The following is an 18392-nucleotide window of genomic DNA, read 5'->3' on the forward strand; positions in this document are numbered from 1 at the left end:
GGGAGGCCCTCTCCTGTATTCTGTCACTGTTCTTTCAGGAGGTTCAAAGAGGAACTAGGGAAAGTTCCATTCTTAAGAAAGATGGATGACTGTATAGGGATTCCTAAATATTACAAATTTTATTCTTTGGAGACCTTGGCATAAACCTTATATATTTTATATAGATTTACTAATGTTTTTTGTTTCTCAACAGGATACTGTTGTGGCCTTGAAGGCCCTGTCTGAATTTGCAGGCTTAATGAATGCAGAAAATACAAATATACATGTGTCTGTGACTGGGCCTAGCTCACTGAGTCCTGTAAAGTTTCTGATTGGCACACAGAATCGCTTTCTCCTCCAGTCAACAGAGGTGGGACTAAAAGGGCAGTTATTTACAATTTTGTGTAGATGATTCCTTATAATGTAATACTGATTTATTTTCATTCTGTTGACTTCAACAAAGACTTGTTCCCAGAGCTCTGTAGAGAGACAGGTAGGATGGTGTGACTTTATTTGAGTTGGTGAAGTGAGGGGGGAGTAGGAACTCTGGAAAGATTTGGAAAAGGAAAAAAACATGGGAACTGTTCTATTGGGAAAGGAATGGTGCTTCTAATTGTCACAGGACCTGTGCTAGGTTTCTTTATGTGCTATTGCAATTTATTTCTGAAACCAACACTAAAAGTACGTACTTTTATCTCTATTGTGCACATGATAAAATTCTCACTTGAGAGGTTAACTTGCTCAAGATCATGTTACTATTAACAGGAGAACTAAGATTTGAATGATGGTTTCAAAGACCATGTTCTTTTCAGCTGCATTGTATGCTGTCAAGGAGAATTGATAAAGCCAGTGTTGGAATTCTTAATTTATTTATTTAGAATTCTTACTTTAAGGTGGAGTAAAGAAATATGTAACACCTTAACTTTATTCCTTTGGTTAATCTTGTGGGAAGTTGAAGGTAATGGATGACAGTGGTAACTTCAAGGCTGGTGACTAAGGGAAAGGGTAATGGCAAAGGAAATAAAAGGAATAAAGTTGTCATGGTCCATGATGATGTGTCTTGTGTTCTCAGGAAGACCGGAAGATAAGGCCTTCAGGATGAGGGAGGCTAGAGGAGGAAGATGACTTTTGTTTTATGTTTTCTGTATTTCAGCCCTACAGAGGGCAGACCTGACAGTGGCAATAACATGCCCCCCTAAAGGGCAAAAGTGAGGGTGTGTGGAATGTGTCTACTTCCTCTGCCTTCTCTTCTCTTACTTGGTTGACCCATAGCTTATTATATATGTGGACATGTAAAGTTCTTAGAGCTTTCTATAGCTTGCTTATACAACTAATAAAGGATAACACCAATTTCATATGCTACTTGGGAGAACCTGGATATGGGAAAATAAACTATTCTTTTTGTCCTTCCTTTGTCCAGCTTCCTTTGATACAGCCAACTGCAGTTAATATTTCCGGAAATGGTTTTGGATTTGCGGTTTGTCAGGTGTGTAATAATGGCTACTTTTGTTTAATTAAATTTGAATTTTAAAAAAAAGATTTATTTATTTATGCATATAAGAGCTGGGATATAGGTCAGAGGAGTGAGGGGTGAGAGGATTCACCAGAGACTGGGTGGGGAACAGAACAGGCAGACTGACCGAAGTACACTGCTGAGGGGAGCAGCGGGCGAGTCAGGAGATGTCTGCTGCGCCATATGGGTTGCTCCCTGGCTAGCCAGGGTATTGAATTCGTGCTGCAGAGGCTGCGGACAGCTTCATATGTTGCGCCACCAAGGAGGCCCTAAATTTGAATTTTTATAGTAATTATTTGGTTTGGGGCACTGCTTTCTTTCATTTAAATAACATATAAAAATCTTAATTTTTTTTAAATCAATTTGGCAAGATAAATGACTCTCTTTAATAAGGAAGTATTAGAGGTGTTTGTTACTAGCTAGTGAGTAGACAGCAATTATATGGACTCCTAATCTGTTCACACAAAATTTCTTGAGTATTATTTACTTTTTAAAGTCAGGATTAAAGTCCTCCAATATGATAAGAAAGTGAAAATCAAAATCAACAAAAAACTATGAACCAGAGACACTTTTTGGGGGGCGGGGGTGGGAGGGGAGGGATTGGGGTCAGAATGGGGGGCTGCAATTGTATGGGGAATATAAAAATAAAATTTATTATTTAAAAAAAAATAAAAAATAAATGCCAAATACCTAAAAAAAAAAAAAAAAGTCCTCCAATATGATTCATGAGACTTGTTGGGAACTCCCACTTTTCTTTAAATATAACTCAGAAATTGTAATGCTAGCTAGAGCTTTTACTATGACTTGGAAAATAAACAAATTTTAATTACAACTTTTTAATAGTCATCTAACAGTATAAAGGTTGACATTATTACAAGTAATTGACTTGAAGATAGAAAATGTGTCCCTTTAATATTAAATCTTATATAGAAGTAAATAAAACAATGAAATTATGATATGTTCAGTGCTCTGGTATAAAAAGAAAATCTAAAGAAACCTACTTTTTATGGTGCAGTAGGGATTAGTATAAAATACAAGTAGAATGAAAAATACTTGGTGGAATAGTTATACATAAAACATGAAAAATCATAGAAACTTTAAAACTATCATATTAGAAACCCAAAATAATGATTGTTTTGGTTACAAAAAGCAAATCCTGAAAGATTTACTGTGAAAACCAAAAATTGACTATTGTAGAGAAAAGATACATTAAAAGAAATAGCAAAACTGTTCTTATGAAGAGAACAGTTATACTTGCTGAGTAGGGCATAATTTGAAAAGTTCAAATAATTGCCAGATTTTTATGATACTTGAATCACAGTAAATGTTTTTAAAGGATCTAGGAAAAATGATCTCATTTAAAAAGAATGGTATTCAATGAAATAGAGAGGAAAAGAAAAGAGTAAATAATTTGTATGGATCTTTTCAAATAGACACCATGTGAAAATTCTCACCCCCAAGTTGTTTTACAATGCAAACAGTAAATCCAAAAATAAATACACAGGATATTTTTGATACAATTAAATAAACATATATACTTAAATCCATATTGGTTAGAATTTATTCTAGAGAAACCCGATGTAGATAAGTTACTGAAGCCAAATAATTTTGACTTGAGGTTTGAAGGACATAGGATTAAATATGGTAGCTACTGGTCAGAATGTTCACTTGTTCTGTATATCAACATGCAGAAAACAAAAAGTAGGGACCAGTAGTCAATTTTAAGTCATTGTTTCTAAGCTTTTATAACAATATTAGTTATAATGATAGTTTATTAACTAGTAAAACTAATTTTTTTGATTGAAATTTACAAATCTCATTAGGTTTATTCTGAAGGGACTCAATACCTAATACTTAGAATACATAATGATGGTAATTTATTATTAACGATTTATTGCTATTTTATTATTTATGCTCATTTGTATACCTATTGCAGCTCAATGTAATTTATAATGTGAAAGATTCAGAGAATTCTAGAAGACGAAGATCCATCCAAAATGAAGAAGCCTTTGATTTAGATGTTGCTGTAAATGATAATAAAGATGATGCCAATCATTTGAATTTGAATGTGTGTACAAGGTTGGTATCTATGTTCCTCCTCCTCCTTTTTCTCCTCGTATAACATTGATTTAGTTGTATATAATTATCTAACTATATTAGTAGATAGAGTTAGCTTTAACAAAGATTTAAGTTACATATTTCATTTTAGATCAGAAACTAGAAATACTGCTAATTATATTGAAGCATTTCTTAATGTTTCCAAACTCATTTACATTATTTATAAAAAATTTAAAGTTTGTTGAATAAAACAAATTTAGTAAAAATTTAGTAAGACTCAGTCTAGTTTATAGAAACTTTAACCATCCGTATTTAATACTCCGAAATTGATTACATCTTGCTATTTTTCTGTTAAATATTTATTTTAGGTTCATATTTAGCCATTAGTGGTATGCTTTAAGTTAGAGCCTCTAAAGAGCATTCAAGTGCAAAATATAAACTTTTAGTCTAAAAAACCATTTAATCAGTATGAAGGGAAAGGGGAAGAGGGTGGGTAAATTGGGATAGAGGGGATGATTGTATGGTGAAGGATAGAACTGGACTTTTTGTGGTGAACTTAACGTTTTGTATACATATGTTGATTTTCAATAATGCATACCTGAAAATTTCATAATGTTATAATGCAATATTACTTCAATTAAATAAAGACCTCAGTTAAAAAAAGGTTATGTAAGTTCAATAAAGAGGTAGTTTTTTCAGACAATGAAACTATTCCTTTAAATGGATCTTACCTTGCATAATTAACCACTTACAACTTCTGGGACTACTTAATAAGGTGAGTCTTAAATTCGGTCTATATTCAGAGGATCTGAGGATCGTGTTTAGTCATAAGGGAAAGTGGTTCTACCTCAGACTTACTGATGTCACAGAATTCAGATCTGTAAAACTGCCTTTTTCAGCTTTCTTGGTCATTCCAATGCACACACAAGTTTGAGGGCGATTCCTTTGGAAAGTTCTTGAATAAAGAGACTTTACAATTTCTTCCTTGTCTGTCTGTCCTCTTACCACTGCATTTATTGATGTTAAGCTGGGAGTTATTGAAAAGGTGCGATAATACTGAGGATATGCTGTCTGCTCTTTTGCAGTACCCAGTTGGTTCTGGCTGAACTTAGCTTGTTGGGGTGGAAGTCACCCAGGTAGTACTGAGTTGTCAGATGCTATTCAGGGTGTTATCTGGGTGGTCCTCCAGGTGGTCAAACTTTTTTGCAATTACCTGAACCCAATCTCCTCCATTACTGTGACCATCTATATTATCTTTGAGCTGCCTTGTTCATGATTTTGGTATAAAATGTTACATGTGTTTGTCCCATTCCATACTTCATTGGGCATTTTGGAGCAGCAGCAGGGGTATAGCAAAGTCTCTTCAACTGATAAGAAAGTAGGACTCATTTTTCCATACTAAGCTTGCAGTTGGACTGTATTTTAATTTATTTTATTTTTTTAAAGATTTATTTATTTATGCATACAAGAGTTGGGGTACAGCCCAGAGATGCAGGGGGGTGAGAGGATTCACCAGAGACAGACCGGGGAACAGAACAGACAGATTGACCAAAGTACACTGCTGAGGGGAGCAGCGGGCGAGTCAGGAGAGGTCTGCTATGCCATGTGGGTTGCTCCCTGGCCGGCCGGGGATAGAACTTGTGCTGCAGAGGCTGAGGATTGCTTCATAGTGTGGTGCTTAACCCCTTGCTCCACCAGGGAGGCCCTGGACTGCATATTAGAATAACAACAAAAGTTATTATTATTAAAGTTAACAACAGCACCTATATTTATCAAAACTTGCATGCTAGCATTGTATCATAAAGTACTTTAATGTGCATTTCATTTAATCTGTACAATAACTCTATAAAGTATGTGTTACTACTGTCTCTGCTTTTCTTATTCTTTCAACCAGTCAGTAATGATTGAGTCTCCATTATGTGCCAGATACAGATTCAGGTGTGGAAATACAATGGTGAGTCCAAAGAGGCAAGACCCTGTCTTCATGGAATTTAATGTTTGGGGGGAGATACAGAAGTTATCAAAAACAAATTCCCAAGTAAATCTAAAATTCTAGTTTTGAAAAGGGCAAAGAAGAGTCTCATGGAGCCATGAGAGAGATTTTACCTTTTAGATTTTAGTTCAGATGAAGAAACTTTTATACATGTAAGGATGCAGCCTTTCAAATCTTATTCCAATACCAGCAGTCAGGTGGGCAACAGACTTTGATAGGTAGAGAGAGTGTGCATGCATACAAACATATATATGCTTTGTAATTTGTTTATAGATATGTCTATCTGTGTCTGTCTTTTTTTGTGGGAGGACCTGGAGAAGGACAATATTTTCATGTGAGGGTAGAAATTTTATAAAAAGGATTTAGAAAAATTTGATATGAAGTACAAATAACATTTTCAGTCAGTTTTTTCAGGGGAACTCTATAAAAGATAAACTGATTTGTGGAATATGAATAACCAAAGAGAACAAACTGGCAAAGCACAGAAAAGATAATTCTTATACTCCATGGAAAATATATTGGTTACTAGAGGAAATAGGGGGAGGGAGGAGAAGATAGGGGAAGGAAGGGGATAGGACATTGGCATATGGAGGGTAAGTGAAGCATGTGCACATATGGAGGTGTGAAAATGTACCTCCAAATTACATAGCTATGTAAATTGAAATTTGAGAAAAACAAAGATAATCCAGTATTTCAGGCAGTTTATTCCCATCTGTAAGATCCAACACCTTAGTCATCTCAGACCAGTTTTTCTGAGTGACTTGGTAATTTAACAAGTTCTGTTCCTGAAAGATAGAAAGACCAGGTCTGTCAAGGCACTTTGGATGTTGTGCTGAAAGTCATGACATTTATTTGTTTTTCTTATCTGTAATTTTTGCTCAGAACCAAACACCTCTAGTTTTAATGTTCTTTCTAGTTTTCAATAGCATCTATTCTGGCTGAGTACATCTCCAAGCAGATGGTTTCGGTTGCTGAGTGTTGTAGAGCCAGCTGCAGTCAACAGTTGTACTGTGTGGCTTTTCAATCAGTCATGTTTGGCAGGCATCACTTTGCTGCTCCAAAAAGCAAGATTTTGTAACAGCCCTTCTTGCCTTTGCCATCTGAAAGGACAACAGGAAGTAGCCTGATCCTTTCACGTTGGTGACAGACTCCGTTCCATAACCACACTGGGCTTTTTCTGCTCCAAGCAAAAAGCTCTTGCCACCTATTCATTTTAGAAAAATAATTATTTTAAAGGAGGCAAATGTTGCTGGTACCAGATCCTTATGCTCACATCATGTACCACAGGGTGAGAGAACAATGCAGTGTAATAAGACTTTCTGAGTCTTGTAATGCTCTCAAGGTGGCCAAAGAAAACACTAAATATGCTCCAAGTATGTGGAAGAACAAAGAGAAGGACTCTCCCTACTGGTCTTCTTTTTCTAAAACCAGATGAAGGGAAGTTGCTAAAAACTTGGCCCCGGTCTACTACAAAGTGGTCAAGTGATGCCTCTTTCTGTTCCTGGTTTTCAGCTGCAGACTTTAGTGCTGTCAACTTTTGAGAAAATGAAAAATGCAGTTCAGTTTGAAATCACCACTGAAACCCAGAGTTGCTGTTGGAAGGGAGTCTCGGTTGTGTTGCTGCATCCTAGAAGATAATTCTGTTAAATTGCAGGCATTTCATACTGGATACAATGAACAGTGTTATATCACTCCTTGTTAGGTTGAAAAGTCTGAAGAGTTTTTCATGTGTAAGAAAAAGTTTAGCTATCTTTCCATTTTGTACAGTGATTTTTATTTCAACTTAGTAATTATTTGGAATAATGCTGGCAGTTTAAATTTTTTTGGCATTTGCAATAACTTTAGGTTTTTCTTTCATGCCTTCTTTGATATAGGTTTTTGGGCCCATCGAGGAGTGGCATGGCCCTTATGGAAGTTAACCTACTCAGTGGATTTACTGTGCCATCAGATGCAATTCCTCTGAGTGAGACAGTGAAGAAAGTGGAACATGATCATGGAAAAGTCAACCTGTATTTGGATTCTGTAAGTAGTAAAACATAATTTCATATAGGAACCACTGACAAGGCTGTTTATTGTGTCAATCTTTATGCTTATTTTAAGTCATACTTTTAGGTTTTGTTGTCCCTGAACTATTTTGTTTATTTTTTCTTCCCTTTTGGATTTTTTCTGTTTAATCTTGTATTGAAGTACCCTTATTTTACATCATTGTTACTACTTTGGGAATATAGGATCTCCCCCTTTAGGTGTAGTCACCATAGTGCACCCACCACCAAGCACCCATTGTGCCCTCTCCCTACCCTTTTCTTACCCACCCCCTCTCTCTCTGGATGCCTCACCTCTGTGGTCAGGTTTTGAAGATTGGTTTTGAAGTTTGTCTTTGTCTGACCCTTTGTTTTGTTTCTCCATATTCCACATATAAATGACACCATCTGGTATTTATCTTTCTCCTTCTAACTTATTTTGCTTAGCTTAATCCCTTTGAGCTCCATCTATATTGCTGCAAATGACATGAGTTTCTTTTTTGATCACTGGGTGGTATTCCATTGTGTATATATATCATGCCTTCTTGAACCACTCATCTGTTTTTAGGCACTTAGGTGGTTTTCATAGCTTGACTATTGTAAATAGTGCTGCAATAAACATAGCAGTGCAGGTTTCCTTTCAAATTAGTGATTTTGTATTCTTTGGATAGATATCTAGGAATGGAATTGCTGGGTCATATGGCAGATCCATTTTTAATCTTCTGACAAACCTCTATACTTTCCAGAGGGGCTTGACCAATTTATATTTCCACCGTCAGTGTAAGATGATTCCTTTTTTCCCACACTATGTCCAGCACTTGTTGTTTCTGGTCTTTTTAATATGGACCATTCTCACAGGTGTGAGGTAGTATCTCATTGTGGTTTTAATTTGCATTTCCCTGATGATAAGTGATGATAATCCTTTTTTATGTGCCTTATTGGCTATGGATAAGTCTTCTTTGGACAAGTGCCTATTTTGCTCTTTTGCTCAGTTTTTGATTGAACTATTTGTTTTCTTTTTGTTGAGTTGTATGAGTTCTTTGTAGATCTTTGGTACCAGTCTTTTGTCATGCAAATATTTTCTCCCATTTCCTGAGTGATTTTAACATGGCAGCCATAAAGACATCATTATGAAATTAGTTTAAAGAGACTTTCTATTGAAAATATCGTACCATTTTTTTAAAGATTTATGTATTTATGCATACAAGAACTGAGGTATAGGCCAGAGGTGTGGGGAGTGAGAAGATTTATCAGAGACAGAGTGGGGGGCAGAACAGGTGGAGCTATTGAAGTACACTGCTGAGAGGAGCAGAGGGTGAGAAAGGAGAGGTCTGCTGCACCCTGTGGGATAGTTCCCTAGCTAGGGATAGAACTCAGGCCACAGTGGCTGGCAAAAGCTTGATAGTGTGTGTCTTTAACCCCCATACCACCAAGGAGGCCCTCATACCATTATTTCAAAAATTCAGTATTTCAGTTTGAGAATTCCTCTTCTTTAGGGAATTGCTAAACATATTTGCTTACATACTGAATAAAAGCTTTAATTATGTATCTTAAAATACCTTCATGAAGCTTTCAATAAATCCCTAAAGGGTTAAGATTCCTTCATTGAAAGGTACTTGAATCATAGAAGAATATTCTCGGAGGTTTGGTCATTACAAATAAGCATTATATGGCCCTCTTATACTCCTCCTGTTGCTCTGTCTTAATTGCTGATCCAAAAATAATGCACATAAAATACATGAGAGAAAGGTAAGTGAACAATTCAAGGCTCTTTTTGTTATGTTTCAAAACTGCTGGCATATAAGTTTATTCTTCTAACATCTGTGTGAAAGTCATAGGTTGAATCAACATTGAGTTCTAAATGTTCTTAGGATTTCACGTTATGTGGGGGGCATACGTATGTTTCTTATTCCAATTTTTCCAAGTATGAATCAGAACCATATTATATCTACTTTCAAAATGCTAGTTCCTAAATGTTCTCATTTGTTTCAGGACTGCTTTGGTAAAATCCTGTTAAAATTAACTCAGAGTCTCTTGATTCTTTTGCTGTTCAGGAATTTTCATATATTTAATACTGGACTTTTAAAGCCTGGACTTAATTTGAATCTTGAAAAAAAAAAAGACTTTTTATTTAATAATAAATTGTTTTGCAGTTTGGAATTTGTCCTGTATCTGTGATGTTCTTGTTAATGGTCATCTTAATTTGAGTGACTCAAATATGTTTTGACTGATTAATTTGACTTTTCATTTAATACTATTCACTAATAATGGAATGTTTGAAGAATTTATCAATTTTAAATTCCTAAAGCATCAGTGTTTGCCATATGGTCACATGCTGTCCCTCCTGGAGGCAAGAAGGGCTGCCTATAGTACCCTATACCAGTAGGTTATTTGGTGTGGGGCACACTCCCTGCATGAGGGCTCCTTCACTTACTGCCTAAGGTGGCTCCCCGGAGTTGAGAGCAATTCTCTGGAGAAGGGAGCTGCTGTGTAATTGGAAGCAGCAACTTGGTGGGTGGGGGTGCCCTGCCTGAGATGGTGTGGGAGGAAGGCATGGCATCTGGGTGCTCTGGCCCCAGAGCATGCACCTTTATGCTTGCTGCTTACGTACCCTCTCCAACTCTCAGCATCTCAGTAAAATGGACATAAGAACAATACCTGTTGTTCCAGTTGTTTTACAAGTTAAATGAGATAATTTATACAAAGTACTTACTATAGCTGTTGCAGAAATAAATTCTAGCCTTTTACCCAGGCAAGGGAAGAACAAGCGACTTCAGGAATGGTGAGGTCAGGAGAAGCTTTATTACTCATGCGTGAGTTCTCAGACCTGGGCAGTCCCGTAAGGTCTGAGCACCTGTCTAGAGACAAAGGGTTTCTTTTATACACAACCATCTTACATTGATAACATTGGTTAGCAAGCACAACTATTTGCTGTAAAACTCCTAGACAAAGGGGGAAAGATGGACATTTGGGGATGTCCTTTGAGAGATAAATCAGCTTGGCCGGCTGTCCAACCTTGTTAAAATGTAACCTCTTGTAAATAAGCTAAAACTTAGATGGAAAGCTCTCTAAGGAATGATTTATCAAGTAAGCAAACCTGTTATTTACAATTGCATTGGATTATTTACTGCACCAGGCCTAAGACCCTTTCGCAGGAAAGATTTTATTTGCTTAGCAGTTCCCTTTCATAGTAAGACTATAGTTACAGTCTCATAGATTCCTAAATTTTCTTTGTTCTTCAAACTGATTAAGTAAAAGAAATATTTTATCATGAACACATATTCTGCCGCCTCCTTATGAATTTTTTGTATTTTTCAAGGTAAATGAAACCCAGTTTTGTGTTGATATTCCTGCCGTGAGAAACTTTAAAATTTCAAATACACAAGATGCTTCAGTGTCCATAGTGGATTACTATGAACCAAGTAAGTGTTTTCTGGAGTTCCTAATACTTCAGAAGTTAGGCCAGACCACTTATTCACTCATTCATTCATTGGTTTCTGGGGTGACCAGAATGTGTTGTTTGTGTATTGATGGGGGAGTTTAGGAAGTGGGGTGCAGGAGGTAAACTATCCATTTGGTTATTTTTTAAAATTAATTTATTATCTTATATTGTTGTTAATTTTTGGACAGTGTTTGATTTCTCCCCTTAGGTGTAGTCCCCGTAGTTCTCCCACCACCGTAGCACCTGTGATCCACACCATTGGTCCCTTGCACTTTTCCCCCGTTTTGACTCATCTCCCTCTCCTACCCCTGCTGTGTGCCTCAGATCTGTGGTCAACGTGCAAGTTTTGTCTTTTTCATTTTTTATTCGATTTTCTATTTTCCACGTATAAGTGAACCATCTATTAAAGTGAAGACAATTGATAACTTACAATGGTAGTACTTAGCCTATGATACTAAAAATTGATGTTTTTGCGCATAACACCTTAGGTTTTTAACTTCCGATTACAAAATTTACAAAGAAAAATTGATAGAGGGTCCAGTTATGTTCAGTTTCCAAGTTTTGCTTCTCTTCTCGCATTCCATGTGATTTCTGCTTTGAAATAGGAGTTCTTCAGGAGAGGATTTGAAAGTCATCCACACAGGTTAGCTGTTTCTTCATTGAGGGAGTCTGTTACTTGGCTAAAATATATATATCAGGGTGGTTATTTTTTTAGTGCTTCAAGGAAAATGTCTGCTTGGAAAATAACTCGAGCTTCTCTGAATTTACTGGTAACTTCCTTATAAAATGTTAGAAATTTAGGATGTGAAAGTAGTGATCACCCTAGTGGATTTAGGACTAATCTACGTTCATCAGAAAGTGACACTTTGCCAGAGTGTGATGTGTAGGTGAACATTCCTAACTGGAATATGTCTTACCCTGAGTAAGCACTTCTGGGAGCTCAGAACCTTCAGAATGTATGAGAATTGTGAATATTTTCACAGATAATGTTGCAGATAATTACACTTTAAAATAAAATGGGCTTGTTCACATTGTTGATAGTGTTTTATAGAGTGTTCATTTAAGACAAGCCAGTTTCTCTCCTCTCCTGCTGTTGGAATTGGGAACAACATTTGCCCTGGTTAAAAAAATACACCGGGGATACTTTAAGATAGTACCCCATTATCCTGCCCTGTTTTTAAATCAGATTGCACAGTTTATTTGTCTTAAGTGTTTGGAGAACATTTTAAACATTTAAGAAACAAAAAACAGTTATGTAAGTTTTTTGTGGAAAACAACTTATTTATGAGGGGGCCATTTTAAAATACAACAATGGGAAAGATCAGAATAATAGAAACAATCCATTTTGAAAATCCTAAACTTAAAAACTTATAACATTAAAATTGGCAAAAATCATGAAGAAATTTGTAAATAGAATAAAAAAGCAGAAAATAGAGAAACCATTTGTTTTGTAGTAAGTTACTCTAATGTTATAGGTGCTTTATAAAACAGAATTTAAAAAATTAGCTTGTCCTAGGGCCTCCCCGGTGGCGCAGCAGGTTGAGCACAGTGCTGTGAAGCTGTCCGCAGCCTCTGCAGCGCCGGTTTGATTCCCGGCTGGCCAGGGAGAGACCCATATGGCGCAGCAGACCTCTCCTGTCTCACCCGCTGCTCCCCTCAGCAGTGTACTTCAGTCCTTCTGCCTGTTCTGTTCCCTGCTCTGTCTCTGGTGAATTCTCTCACCCTTCTGCGCCTCTGGACTGTACCCCAGTGCTTGTATAAATAAATAAATTTTCAAAAATAATTAGCTTGTGCTATAAAATTTACTTAAGTTGAATAATTTGTAGAGACTGTGTAAAGAGCACAGTCTCTAATGCTCTCAACATTTTAAAGCTGTGTTGAGGTTCCTCAAAAAACTGAGGATCTACTATATGATCTAGTGATTCTACTCCTAGGAATCTACCCAAAGGAATAGAAGGAAACCTGCACTCCTATGTTTATTGTAACACTGTTTGCAATAACCAAGATATGGAAACAACCTAAATACTCCAAAACAGGTGAATGTATCAAGAAGATGTATACATATACAATGGCATACTGCTCAGCCTTCAAAAAAGCTAAACTCATGCAGCAACATGGATGTAGCTAAACAAAATAAGTCAGAAGGAAAAAAATATCAATGGTTTCACTCATATGTGGAATATAGAGAAATCGAACAAAGGGTCAGGGAAAAAAAGACAAAACTTGCAAACTGACCATAGATCTCAGGCATACAGCAGGGGAGGGTATGGGGTCAAAACGGAAGGGAAGAGCACAAAGGACTATGGTGAGGTGAGAAATATAGGGCTTACACCTGAGGGGAGAAATCAAATACTCTCCAAAAAAGATCAACGATATAAGAAAATAAATAAATAAATAAATAAATAAATAAATAAAACAAAATGGTGAAACAAGGTATTGCACAGGCAAATTCCTCTCCATACTTTTGTATTTTAAAATAAAGCCACAGCAACATCATTTCAGTATTGGTAATGATTAGAGCTTTATTTGAATGCATAGAAAATGTCACTGTAAAATAAACTCTGAAGAAGGTTAAACATTCCTCACTCTGAAATCTTTCCTGTTCCTGTGAGAGATGAACTTTGTGTCTGTGACTGGGATGCAGGGGCAGCTGTGACTGGGATGCAGGGGCAGCTGCAGGCTATCTTCTCTCTCACATGCTGGGCAGTTGTGGGCAGGATTTGGTTAGCACTCTGGACCCCTTGTGAGCATTTTGGTTGTTTCTTTCAGAGAAAAATACAGTCATATGAGAAAGGAAAAACATAGAAAACTGTATTGAAATGCTCTTAAGATTTGGCAAAGTGCATGTTTCTAAACAAGTTTGATGTGTAAACCCATGTCTACCTTTCTGAACAGGGAGACAAGCGGTGAGAACTTACAACTCCAATGCGAAGCTGTCTTCCTGTGACCTCTGTGGAGATGCTCACGGCTGCAGTCTTTGTGACAACACAGTTTCAGCCTCGTGCCGTCATGCTTCAGTCATTTTCATTTTTGGTTTTATGCTTCTGTTCTCTTTGCTACATGGGCGGTGATTTATTTTTTTAAGGACTCCATGTAACACATTTCCAGAAGTCACTTGTGATTGTCTTGTTTTCATAATCAAATATTGTGTCTATTTTGAAAGATTTTTTTTTTTCTTTTTATGGGATTGAGGGATGGTGGACGACAGGTCCCTGCAGCTGCAGCTGTATAGATTTCTTCATCTGACTTCTGTGTGGGACAAGAATCAAAATTACTATAGTTGTATTCCTTATTTCACCCTCAAAATGTTTTAGGATTTTTTGGTAAGTTTATTTTCTTCAGAATAAATGTGTTATTTTAGATTATTCTCTTTATTTTCTAGAACAAATGAGCCAAGGTTCTTAAGCATTATTATATACCAGTGTTTGTTTTAGTATTCAAGATGGATTTCCTGGAAACCAAGAAAAAATAACTAGAAAGAGGAGCTTGTTCTGTTCCCTTCACATCCACTTTAACCCCACTGTCCATTGGAGTCCATCCTAGTGGTTAGTGTATCCTTCTTGACTGGATATTCTTTCTTTCCAGAATGTAGGGGGTGATCTTTTTTTTTTAATGTAAAAGGTGTTTTTTCACTCCAAATATAACCACATACTCCAACTTTTCCCTTCTTTTTTTTCTTCTGGAGAGAAGGAATATATTTTTCTGTGCTTTGTGTGCAGGTTCAGAGACTGAGGAGTGAACTGAAAATTGCCTGAAGAGGTCTTGGGTGCTGTTCTCCTCACTTCTTCAGCAGCACATGCTGGCTCTGTTGCAGGGGTGAGAGTCAGAGAGTAGTTACCTGACTAGAATAGATAATCTTAAATGAGGAGACATACATTTTTTTTTAATAATGGGGTACAATAAGCTAGGGCTACCACAGAATTCTGTATAAGATACGGCATACTGAGCTCACTGTGTCTGGGACACAGTTTAGGGCTTGACAGGGATCAGAGTCTTGACATGACTGCCCAGCTCAAGTATTATAGGGCATTGCCCAAGATCCTGCCAGCGCCCTTCAAATTTCATGTCTCTGAGCATCAGACTGCCGGTTTCTGGTAAGCAATCCAATGCTTGCTGTCACTCTTTCTGAAGATTCTTGAATTTGGAGCACCCGGATCATTGGTTACCCGGTGTTCTGTGGGATAATATTTACCTGCATGAAAAATTTTAAAGAAAAATTCCTTCTTCCCTCTCCTTCCTTTTTTCCCTTTTAACTATATTAAAGAGCTTTATCTATATGTACACACACACACACACACACACACACACACACAATTAAATATCTTTTACCCAATCTTAAATCTTATAAATGGATTAATTTTGTTTCTTAACTCTGGTTTATCTCTCAAGTGGACAGGAAAGAACTAATTCCCATGGACTCCAAAAAATACGTTACAGTATGTAAATATATCTATTAAAGTTAATTTTTAAAGGAATGTTTTTATTTTAGTGACTTTTAACAAATTATAGTGTAGATGTCCATATATGGATATTTTGGATACCAAGGTAGAAATAATGAACATTTATAATTTTAAAATTTGAAACCTATTTGTAGAAAATAGATTCTCAGAGAAAAAGAACAGTCAAATATCAAATAATTTTCTTTTATTTATTTTTGAGTGGGAAAAGTTTTTAGCTTTGTTACATTTTGAAACAATCTGATCTAAAAAAGAGACTTGTTATGTTGAATCTTCCTGTATGATATTTTCACTATAGAGATGAAATTATTTTACAGTGAAGTTGGTGGGAGGGTATTGACAAAACTACCTCCCTCCCAGGTCCAGGGAACTTTATAATAAACCATCAATCCCTGATAGTCTATAGTAAGTCATTTGTACTGAACTTCTTGCGTACAATATTCAGAAACACTAGAATAGGCAGACTGTTGGAAAACAGGTTGAATCTTTTTTAGACCATATCTCTTCATTTGAAAACTAGAACTCTAATACCTTCTTTTGAAATAATTCAGATTTCCGTTTAAAAAGTTACCCTTGAATCATAACATCTTTTTTTTATTATAAACTTAGTGAAATTGAGGGAGAGGAGGATGAAGAGGAGGAGAAAGTGTTACTTAAAACTGTTTCATGGTGCACAGGCTTTGGCCAGACTTGCCTTCTTTCTCCTTCATATTTCTCTTGGAGAAAATACTCTGCTTCAAGCAGTGTATTTGCATTAAGTGTTAGAATGCCTTAGGCATAAGGAGAAAAGGGCATTATTGTTAGTAATAATTAACAGTGTAGACTATTTTCTTCACATACTATGGGTCATCTTTTAAAACTCATTTTACCTTTACAGGTACTTACGCTGACACTCTTCTGTTTAGAATGTTTTCAGTTTTGGTTAGCAATATCAACTAATTTAAAATCTCCCACCTTTTCCGCAGATTGGGAGCCTTATTAAGACACTAGCATATCTGACTTTCATTTTTACTGGCCATGGTTCTAGAGATTGAATGTGGGAATAACTATTAGCCAAACAATTCAAGAACAGAAAAATGCATTTAATATATTTGGTTTCATTATCTGACTACCTGCAGTGATAGTTCTAAGAAAGAAATTCAAGCCTATTAAAATATGTCCAGTCAATAAAATGCTTCTTTTTATTGTATTGTTCTATTATACTTCATATTTTTCAAAATATTCTAATAATAGTATTTTTGGTTTGGCATTTTGGTTATATTATAATTTGAGGAACATTGTGCTAATATAGAACCAGATAGGCATCTATTACTTAATAGTTCATTACATATGCAATATCGTGGGAATTTTTCAGAACTGCAGATGTTTTTGAACTTGCTGTTCCTAATCTTTGGGAGTTGAATATTTTAAGGTTATATTTAGGCCTAACTTCCATTTGTTAAATATAGTTGTAGCATGGCAATATGATACCAATTAGTTTTATTTTGACAAAATTCAATAATTTCAATCTGGCTGTCTTATGACATTAAAAATATTGAAACTATTTTTTCTTTGTCATTTTTTAAAGGAGACATTTTATTAACCTGCTGGCATATAATCTGGAGTTCTTTGTAACAGCCTTACATGTTCTAATTTGCATTATTGAAGTTTAATATTGATTACTATAAAAATATATTGTAAATACCTTCTTGACAATGTCTCTTAATATAAGGAGAGTGCTTATTTTGAGTTTGCCAAATGGCTATGAGGGGTCCAGATGCCACTATATAATTTGGGATACATAATTTTCTTTCATATTGTAAATTTTGAGGATAGTAAGTAGACTCACTGTAGGATAAGCTTCAGGCCTATTATACTCTCAGTAGAAGTCTCTGTTAGGAGAGTATATTCCTATTTTTCTTTGGCATGGCACTTTTAAGAATTTAAGCATTTCCTATCGCCCATTCACTATTTATGTTAATTTTAAATATTTTAAGTTGCACGGGGAGTCATTCGAGGTGCAATTTTCATCACTACTTTGAATAGAGGACTGTTATCCTACATTCTTCAGGAAACTAAGCAATACATATATTTTAAATTAAGTATATATTAGTGAGAGTAGACTTGTTTCAAAAGTGTAACTAGCCAATAAGTTGAGTCTTCATGTGCCTTATCAAAGACAGTGCCACTTGTCATCATTCCATAAAATACTGTCACTTTCATTTCAATTATTGTAACATAGAAATTATTTCCTAGATAATTTCTGAGTTTCTTATGTTATAGGACCCTTGTACATTGGTATGTGTGTGTCTCTGTAATAAGGATAATATTGATATATGTTGCTACATATTTGAAAATAATTCTATCTTGTTATTGTGAGACCACTATTTATGACTCTTCTGTCCAGTGTATTGAATCAGTAGAAGTGGTTCCGTGTTCCAGTTATGCATCTTTAAGATTTAGTTTTGATAGCGTTAGTAGAATATGACTTTACTCTGGTCCTTCAAGCCTGTATGCTTTGGGTTTTAATGAGGTGCAGTTGATGTGGCAGATTCAGTCTTTAGTACATAGGAAAATTTATAAAAAATTTTATGCCTAAATCTGCTATTTGGAGAAGTTGTATTGCATATGAGAAGAATAATGTTGAAATAAAGCATTTTCTGAACGTTAGAATGTTAAAATTTTGTTAATTATACTCTATCACATATTCAAAAGAAAATCATGGTTTGCCAATAAAAATTAAAATTCATGTCTTTACCATTGTTTTTATTTTAACTTAAAACATGTGCATAGCACTTCTCATACACCTAAACCTGTTTATGAGAAATGGGATCTGTGAGTAAACATCATTGTATTTCTAAGTTTGAGATGAATGAGGTTAAGTGACTTAAGGTGAATGAGGTTAAATGACTTAAGATGAATTAGGTTAAGTGTCCCTCCTCATTCTCTG

General features: G+C 35.7%; 1 protein-coding gene across 1 annotated transcript in view; it reads left to right on the forward strand.

Moving 5' to 3' along the window:
* Positions 1-18187, forward strand: part of CD109 (CD109 molecule) — a 119816-nt gene extending 101629 nt beyond the window's left edge. The window contains exons 29-34 of the mRNA XM_037519975.2: positions 194-349; positions 1400-1465; positions 3429-3571; positions 7418-7565; positions 10884-10986; positions 13902-18187. Coding sequence (XP_037375872.1) covers positions 194-349; positions 1400-1465; positions 3429-3571; positions 7418-7565; positions 10884-10986; positions 13902-14077 — 792 coding nt within the window. The 3' untranslated portion in view covers positions 14078-18187. The remainder of the gene's footprint in view (positions 1-193; positions 350-1399; positions 1466-3428; positions 3572-7417; positions 7566-10883; positions 10987-13901) is intronic.
* Positions 18188-18392: the final 205 nt, after the last annotated feature.

Source organism: Talpa occidentalis, unplaced genomic scaffold (assembly GCF_014898055.3).
Source record: "Talpa occidentalis isolate TD23 unplaced genomic scaffold, MPIMG_talOcc4v2.1 talOcc4.2, whole genome shotgun sequence".
Taxonomy (NCBI): domain Eukaryota; kingdom Metazoa; phylum Chordata; class Mammalia; order Eulipotyphla; family Talpidae; genus Talpa; species Talpa occidentalis.